The 8,455-nt window shown below is 36.7% G+C and overlaps 1 protein-coding gene across 1 annotated transcript; it reads left to right on the forward strand.

Annotated features, from left to right (window-relative positions):
- The first annotated feature begins 122 nt into the window (after positions 1–122).
- LOC139943906 (evolutionarily conserved signaling intermediate in Toll pathway, mitochondrial-like) lies at positions 123–8,432 on the forward strand. The gene is made up of 7 exons (XM_071940791.1): positions 123–197; positions 1,029–1,142; positions 2,133–2,300; positions 3,780–4,020; positions 4,882–5,102; positions 5,500–5,710; positions 7,359–8,432. Exons 2-7 carry the CDS (start codon positions 1,029–1,031, stop codon positions 7,574–7,576), a joined length of 1,173 nt encoding a protein of 390 aa, XP_071796892.1. The 5' UTR covers positions 123–197; the 3' UTR covers positions 7,577–8,432.
- Positions 8,433–8,455: the final 23 nt, after the last annotated feature.

An 8,455-nucleotide genomic window follows, 5' to 3' on the forward strand; every position in this document is an offset into this window, starting at 1 on the left:
GACACAAATAGGACATCTAGGTTTGTTATAACCGCATTGCATCTTAGCAACCTGCGAGTGACTTCATTGAATTTGCATACAGGAATTCCCGATAACCTATGACCTCTAAAAGATAATTTCAAGATGGCGACGTCCATGGTTTAGCTAAAAAGTTGCCGGCGGAACTTGTCAGAGGCAGATTACGTCGTTTTTCTCAAGTAAGTTAAATACAAATACTATTGAATAAGTGAAATTTCTGGGACGTGTTTGTTCAATAGATAAAACACAATTTTCTGTACGTTTTGAATGTGTTAGGATTAGGAAGGAGTCTTTAAATTAGGACACAATTCTTGGACTTGGTTATAAAATCAAGTGTCGGAAATAGACGGATTTATGTATGTCAGCACCATTATACCATAGAGTTATATCATGGAGGTAGAATTTGGTTACATTTAACTCTGTGGTCAGCACTCAATACATTGTTTTTTTGGAACATTTTTTTTATTTAGGATTTCACATGAATTGAAAGAAATAACACATTTGTATCACAGTAAAATATGCGGAAAAGTTTCCGTATGATGGCGCCACCACTTTTTCATTTGATATGAAATTCAATTAGGGCCTATCCAAATTATTTTTATGAGATATCCTCTTTTGTTTTTGTAAAATGAGTGCAAAAGTGGTGGCGCAATACGGAAAGTTATCCAAATATTCCAGCATGTACAATGGGTCCATTCATAGAGTAAGGACTTACTCTATGGTCCATTCAATTAAATTCAATTAAATCACGCAGTGACACAGACACACACACTTAGTGAAAACGATGAAAAGATATGAATATACGTTGGATAACTCGCGTCACGAGGCATGTTCGGACAACTCAACACTAAGTTGAGAAAACTTGACGGTTCAGACAACTCAACAGATGTCCAAGGACAGGAGTTTGCCGAGGTAGTTTGCCGAGGTAGGTAGCCGGGAGGATCACCTAAACAAAAAACAATTAAAAGCTTTTATTTATTTTATGTTTTTTTTATTTTTATTTACAACAGATGATGGCAACCATTAAATTTTGCTCGAGAGCTCTTTACAACATTTCTTCCAGAGGTCTACCTCATTGTTCTTTACTTACAGCACCATCGTTGCTCCAAATCACAAATATTTTGGTAAGGAACAATTAAAACATCTTAGCTTGAATGAAGTGAGTCCCCTATCTCACACTCACAGTAGTTTGCTCCAAGAATTTTCATGAAATTGTTTTTAAAAGTGGTCCCAAGGTCAAATTCAGTTTTGTGATGCCATTGCACTCAATTTTCATCCACCATTAAAGCTACTAGACTAGGCACTATACTAGACACTTTTGATATTTGTCAAAGACCAGTATTACAACTTGGTGTATCTCAACATTGCATAAAATAACAAACCTATGAAAATTTGAACTCAATTGGGCGTCTAAGTTGAGAGAGAATAATGGAAGAAGAAACACCCACGCACACAAGTTGTGTGCTTTCAGATGCTTGATTTTGAGACCTTAAAATCTCATTCTGAGGTCTCAAGATCAAATTCAAATATTTAAGTGGAATATTGCTTCTCTAATCTAATAAAAATGATAATAATAATTTCTCAAAAACTGTCTTACTTTAGAGGGAGCCATTTCTCACAATGTTACCAACAGCTATTCATTGCTCGTATCAATTAAGTTTTTGTGCTAGAAATTATTTGGAGTAGTTTCCAATAGTGTCCAGTGCCTTTAATAAAGAGTATAAACCCCTAAGAAGGCAAAAAGGGGAATTGGTTCTTGTTCAAATATAACAAGACTCTAACGCCATCTTGAAAAATGAGTTTAATGTATTTTGATACTCTTTCAGAGAACATGTGAAACATAAGATTTCAAAAATAAATGGGTTTGTGCAGGTTTTATGCTTCTTTTTTGAAACGACATAACTTGGGGTATGTCATCAAGGTGATTTCTCCTTGTAAAAATTGTAAATTTATCAAGATGGCACCAAGGCCAGGAGGGGCAGTGGGGGCGATTGCCTCAAGTAGGATGTCAGTCACTTTTTAATCAGTATATATATTGTAAGTTTGCAACAACTAGACATCCATTAAAAATTTCAAACAATTTTAATCTTTAAATTTGTTTACCCAATTTTTAGGGTAACACCAGATCCATTGCGCCGCTTCATACAAGTCAACCAAGATGTGCCGGGGACAGACAATCAGAATTCCAACCCAGCAGAGTGCAGAAGAGTTCTCTTGTCTTATCAAAAAATCTCTTCGACGAAGCAAGACAAGAAGATGCAAACAAAGAAACTTTTAAGAAGGTGAAATTTTGTGTAATCTTTGTAATAAAGCGCCTTCACAAAATGCATGTACATGTACATGGGGTGCGTTCCACTCGCGCAAACGTTGCCAACCGTTGCGCACGTTAGCCAACAATTTCAAGTGGAATGAGTTGTTCGCCGCCACCGTTGGCGAATGTTGGCAACCTTGTTGTGAACATACTTCTGAGGTGTCGGCGAGTGGTTTTTAAAATGGCGGCTAAGCATGCGGTATTATGTTTTTTGTCACAAACATAATATTTACAGTGTATATTCAGTGGTTTATAATGCAGATTTGGAATAACAAAGTTCATAAGTTGATAATATGATCAGAAGATGATATACATACAGCAAAATCAAAGTTCATCAAATTTTATGTACAGTCCGTGCCATCTTCGTTTCAGGGCGCCGCCATATTGACATCGCGTAGTGCACACCAATCGTTCCAAAGATCAACAACATTTGCGCGAACACTTGCAATACGCTTGTAGCTAGAAAAAAACATTTTACTGGATGAGAATTTAGTTTACTAGACCAAAATCTTTGTGAGGAAAAACTTTCTACAAAGTTTACCGTGAAAGCTTGTTTTTTTTTTAAACCATCAAACTAGCGACTTGTCTGGTGCCATTTCCCTTCTCTGTTGCAGGGCCACGTTTGTGGAATGTTCTTCCGACTACCATAATGTTCTTATTGCTTTGTTCTCACCCCTTAAGTTAATTCTCGCTTGTTTTAAACTATGTATTTGTTTGCTTGATGTATTTTTGGTCTATTTGTTTTGTCTCATCTATAGGCTTCCCATATATTGGATTTGCTTCTAATTCACTCCCTTTGCTAAGTGATTGTTATTATTTTAATTTGATTTCTTGCATTTATCTCTATTTTTTTTCTTTTTGAATTTGTGTTGTAGGCTTGTACACCTGTACACCGTGCTTATACTTATACATTAAATTGTTGGTTTTGTTTTATAGAAATAAGTGTTTTCTGATAATGAATATGAATATTAGGGAAGCACCATTTTCAAGAACTTTTTTCAAAAATCATATCGTTGCATAACCAAATATTTTGTCATTTGTTCTGTTTCATATTGCCTGATGTATGTATTTGTGATGCAAATCGCTTAGATCTCTAAATAAGCGCTTTTTATATATATTATGTATGTATTGTATTTGAACTTACATTTTTTTTTTTTTTTAAGGCAAAGTATACCTTTGGGTTTTTTAACTGTTCGATTGTTTTAATCCTATATAAATGTTAATGAATACGATTAAACTAACATGTGAAATTTTCATTTCAAAACTGATATCTTTTTAACATAACAACAACTTTACTTTGATGTGAAGTGTTTCTCGAAATGCTTTATAGTATTGATAACTGATGTAGGCTTCTTAGCAAAAGTGTTTAGTGGCCTTAATTTTAAGAGTCATTACAAACGAAAATTTTTCCTTTAAAAGTCACCTAACAACCTAAACTTCTCCATCTCAGGCTGTGGCAAAATTCACCGAGTATGACAAACGACGCCGGGGACACGTCCAGTTCATCGAGACAGCCCTGCGTCACATGAAGGACTTCAAAGTGGAGAAGGAGGTCGATGCTTACAACGCCGTACTCAACACGTTCCCGAAAGGGAAGTTCGTCCCCGAGAACCTCATCCAGAGTATATACAATCACTTTCCTGAGCAACAGATATGCGCCATTAAGGTGCTTCAAATGATGGAGGATAACAGTAAGCACAAAAATCTAAACCTTTCATTTATAAAAATTATAATATTAATAATAACAATAACATTAATATAGCACTTAAAGATGCTATGTCAGATTTTTGGCCGATTTGACCCAAAAATTTTGATTTAAAATTCAGTAGGTATTTTGATGGGGGGTCGAGAAAGTTACAAGCTTTCATTTGAGCCATTGCTCGAAAAAGTTCGCCAATTATTAGTAGCAGTGAAATAAAGTGCTCAAAATTAGTTTTTGTCGGGATCCCAACAATATATCACGTGACTAATTTATGTGTTTTATAAGAAACGTTTAAAATTTTTGTCATGGTTCCTGACCATTAAAAGTAAAAGTTAAACTTTTTTTCGTTAGAGTGGGTGATACTCTTTGAAATACCATTCACTCAAAAAAATCTATTTTTTAATGTTTGGGGACAAAAATCTGACATACAGCATCTTTAATACTGGCATTTCTAAGCGCATTAACGCAGCGTGTGGCGTGTCATGGTAAAGTGGTCTAGTGTACTGGACCCTAGCTCTGGTGATGTCAGCAGCAGAGTATTCAAATCCCAGTCATGGCACTTCTTCCAATTGAGCAAGGCACTTAACCATGACTGTTGGTTAAAGTTCTGCTGTAGTATTCGAGCTTCTAGTGGATGATACCCATTCCTAGCCTAAGAATGGACGGTGGAGAGGGTTACTCTGTTTCAGGCCCAGGAGTAGGTGGCAAAGTGCCTCTGGTGGTAGTTGATGTGGGTTGATATTCCAAATCGGCTGAAGTGGTCGCCCAGCCTTGTGATGTTAAGCAATCTCTCATAAAAAATACTTATAAAAAAGAAAATAGTAATAATATTTTCTCTTGTTGTATTCAGCCGTTCTTCCAAACAACGAGACCAAGGAAATCCTCATCTCTGTCTTCGGCAAGAGGGCCCACCCGGTCAAGAAGTACCAGCGCATGATGTACTGGTTCCCCAAGTTCCGCAACATCAACCCCTTCCCACTGCCGAAGGAGATACCCAATGATCCCGTCAAGTTGTCCGAGCTGGGTCTCAAGAGGATTGCTGAGTATGAAGCAAAGTTCAAAGTGTTTTATGTAAGTCGAAATGTTTTGAAGAAATTTGCAATATAGATGTTTTGTTTTTGTAGTTTTTTTTTAGTGCAATTTCCAAAACAAGGTTATGAGCTATTGAAGGTTCGGTAAGATGCGTGAAAGAGTGAAAGGAAAAGAAGAGGGAAGACTTGAGAAAGCTAAAAGTATAAAACAATGGGCATTCCTCATAACAGATAGATCATGGGATTTGGGTAAACACATTCAGCCCAAATTGTCTCAGGTTTGTATTTTCTGCAGATGGTGGGATATACCGAGTGAGTAACACTTGTCTTTGACATTTACCAAAAGTATATCCTGCCGTTGAAGATCAGAGCTACTGAAAAGAAAACATGTAAAAAAAAAAGAATTTTGTGCATCAACTTTCCGATTTCCCTTCCAGCTGAATGGCAGCTCAGCGGAATCAGAGAATCCCAACTTCATTGCAAATATCCAGAGTCCAGAGCAGCAAGAACTCCTAGCTGAGCATAATCCGATAAGACCACTCTATGTTGAGGGCGCTTTCCACCTCTGGCTCCGCAGCACCAAAATGACGTACTTTGTGCTGAGAGGTGACCCATTTGCAGTATACGAGGACGAATTGAAAACGGAAGGTAGGTCTTTAATTGCAATGTAAATAAATGTCTTAGTTTGCGAATGTGTATACTGTACATCAAGTCTTGATCTTCACCTTTAAAGGGTAAGGGGCACTTATGTGAGGAATTTGAACCTTGCAGAGGGCACCACAGCAATTGCAGTGGGTGCCAAGGGGTGTTTTGAGACTTGGTACATACCAGGGCTTGCCCTTAACACTAGCCTGGGGAGCATTGTCTAGTCAAAAATGCTACAGGCTAGTAAACACCATTTCTCAACTTGCCCTGTGAACTACTAATTACTGTGCAACATTCTTGGGTTTTTTTTCCATTATTTATTCCTTGTAATTTCTTCCCTGTTATGACAAGGAATACATTTAAGAATATTATTTGTTCTATGTGATTTATTTATGAGGGTGTGAACATAACTTCGTTTGACCATTCAACAGGATGTGATTGCTACCATTAATATATGGGACAAGTTGTTAATGGTCTGTCGCGGTGGGATAGTCGAGTCATGGTGTTGGCGTTATGATTCAGCTTTCCGCAATTCGAATACTGCCCTCTCGAGATCACTACTCTCACGCGAAGCTACTGGCTGCCGACCACCAGTGTCGCGGGAATCGCAAAGATTCGAAACACTATCATTGTCGCAGATATTTAACGACTTGTTCACACGTCTAGGCCTGAGTGTATCACGTAGAGTGCCAGTGCTGCGCAAGTGCCAAGTACACCAAGCAAAAGTGTCTTTGTGGAAGAGCTGCTGTCAATTTCACAAAACTCTTCCTAACTTAAGACTAATCTTAGGACTTAGGACGAGTCCCAACCCTGCACTGTAGCATGCAAACCCTAAGATTAATCCTAAGTTAGGAAGAGTTACTCGTCCTAACTCAAGATAAGACAATTCCTAACTCTTTGTGAAATCGATGGCTGGTGTGTTTGTTTTCTTTCATAACATCTCTTTTTTTGCATGTACTGACTGTGAATATTGAGATCACTTTGGTTATGTGGGTTTTTTTTGTGGGTTGAACAAAGCTTCATTGCTTTGGTATTCCTATTTCAGTATTTATTGTTTCTAATGTGTAATGTGATTTTATAATGGTTTACTTAGTTATTGTACATTGCGCCTTTGATCTGTGTTGCATTGCTCACTTTTGAGCTTTTAATTTAGGTTGTCTCTTTGTCTAGTTTTCTTGGTTGTTCTCAGCATTTTAAACATTGCAATGTATATTTATATTGTAACTTAGATTTGATTCCCTCTCTTGGTCATAATATGTAAGGTGATTTTTAATGGTTTAATATTTTAATTGTATATTGTCATCCGCCTTTGAACAGCTTTGTCTGGAACTGGCGCATTACAAATCAATTTTTACTATTATTATTATGATTATTAATATTATTATTATTATTAGAAAATTGGCCTACTCTTCAAAAAGTAAGATCACATTCTCCTTTGCACTGGTAACTCCCCTGAGTTGAGCTACGTCCCGTATGTAGCCTTAGATCTCATGGGTCTTTCTTAGAATCTTGCTGTATTAAGTTTATGATTATGATTATGATTATGATTACAATATTGATTAATATGATTAGAAATATTATCCATTTTAAAAATAATTCTCATAAACACCTGTATATCCAAGTTGACTAGAATCTGTTTCCTTTTCCCCAGATGCTCCTCAAGCACATGCAGAAGGCCCGGTATTTGCAATGTGCATGACGAACGAAAACTCACAAGAAACGCTGCATACGTGGCTCCAGAAACTACAAGAGGAGAACCCCAACCTGGCACGGATACCAGTCATCTTCAATCTCTTTAAACTCAGCGATACGAAGGACACCATTGAATCACTACCTACCAACGATAGACATCTACTTGGTGAAACGTGATACGAGTCGGACACAGTTATAGAAATTTGATTATTTAACTTGCATGGAAGGGATCTTGGCTCAGTTTCAAAACAGCAGGAGAGGAAGTTATGCTTCACACATTTATTTGTGAACGTTTTACTCTCACAGCCCAATTTCATAAATCCTGTTAGCACAAGAACTTGCTAAGCACAGAAAAGTAATTCTTAACAGAAACAGGTTACCAGCTATAATTACATTAAAAGTTACATTGTTGACTGGTGTCCCACTCAGTTTTTGCTTAGCAAAGAAATTTGTCAAAAAGTATTTTTTGCTTATGAGCTTTATGAATTCGGGCCCAAGTCAAAAACAACATAAAGCATGATATGTGGCTGGTAACTGGTTTTCATACTTTTTGGAGGGCTTTGGAGCTCTAGGCCCCGCTCCTGAAAGGGGTTCTTGAAAATTTTCCTTCAACCCTAAAGTCAGTTTCAACATGCAAAATTAAAAAATACTCCACAAAATCATTGACATTTTGTAATTTCCTCTTTTTTTTGTGAAGTTACAGTTGCACGACTGTAAATTTGGTCTTGATTTGGTCTTGAAAAAGAGCAAGAGGTTGAAAAAATGATCTTTTGTTTTCCTTTCAGTAGAAAAAAATCCAGTTTGCTGTGTTAGTCACAACCCCTCAAACATGGCAACCTGAAGTTCTTGATTTTATTTTGTAGATAAAGAAAAGACGAACTCAAATTTTTAGGATATTTAAGTTTCTGTCAAATCACACCTCGGACTTGCACACCCTTTTCACACTAAAATAACGAGGGATTAATGCAAAAATGGCTTTCAAAAGTGTTTTGTTTTATTGACTTATACAAATATTAACATATAAAATATATGAATCACACAAAAAAATATATGAAT

This window comes from Asterias amurensis, chromosome 11, assembly GCF_032118995.1.
Source record: "Asterias amurensis chromosome 11, ASM3211899v1".
NCBI classification, from domain to species: domain Eukaryota; kingdom Metazoa; phylum Echinodermata; class Asteroidea; order Forcipulatida; family Asteriidae; genus Asterias; species Asterias amurensis.

What these genes read in the sequence shown, in the direction of transcription:
- LOC139943906 (XM_071940791.1), top strand. Translation starts at nt 1,029, where the DNA reads ATGATGGCAACCATTAAATTTTGCTCGAGAGCTCTTTACAACATTTCT. An exon ending in TCAAATGATGGAGGATAACA is followed by an intron (nt 4,021 to 4,881) that starts GTAAGCACAAAA and finishes TGTTGTATTCAG; the next exon opens with CCGTTCTTCCAAACAACGAG. An exon ending in GGACGAATTGAAAACGGAAG is followed by an intron (nt 5,711 to 7,358) that starts GTAGGTCTTTAA and finishes CCTTTTCCCCAG; the next exon opens with ATGCTCCTCAAGCACATGCA.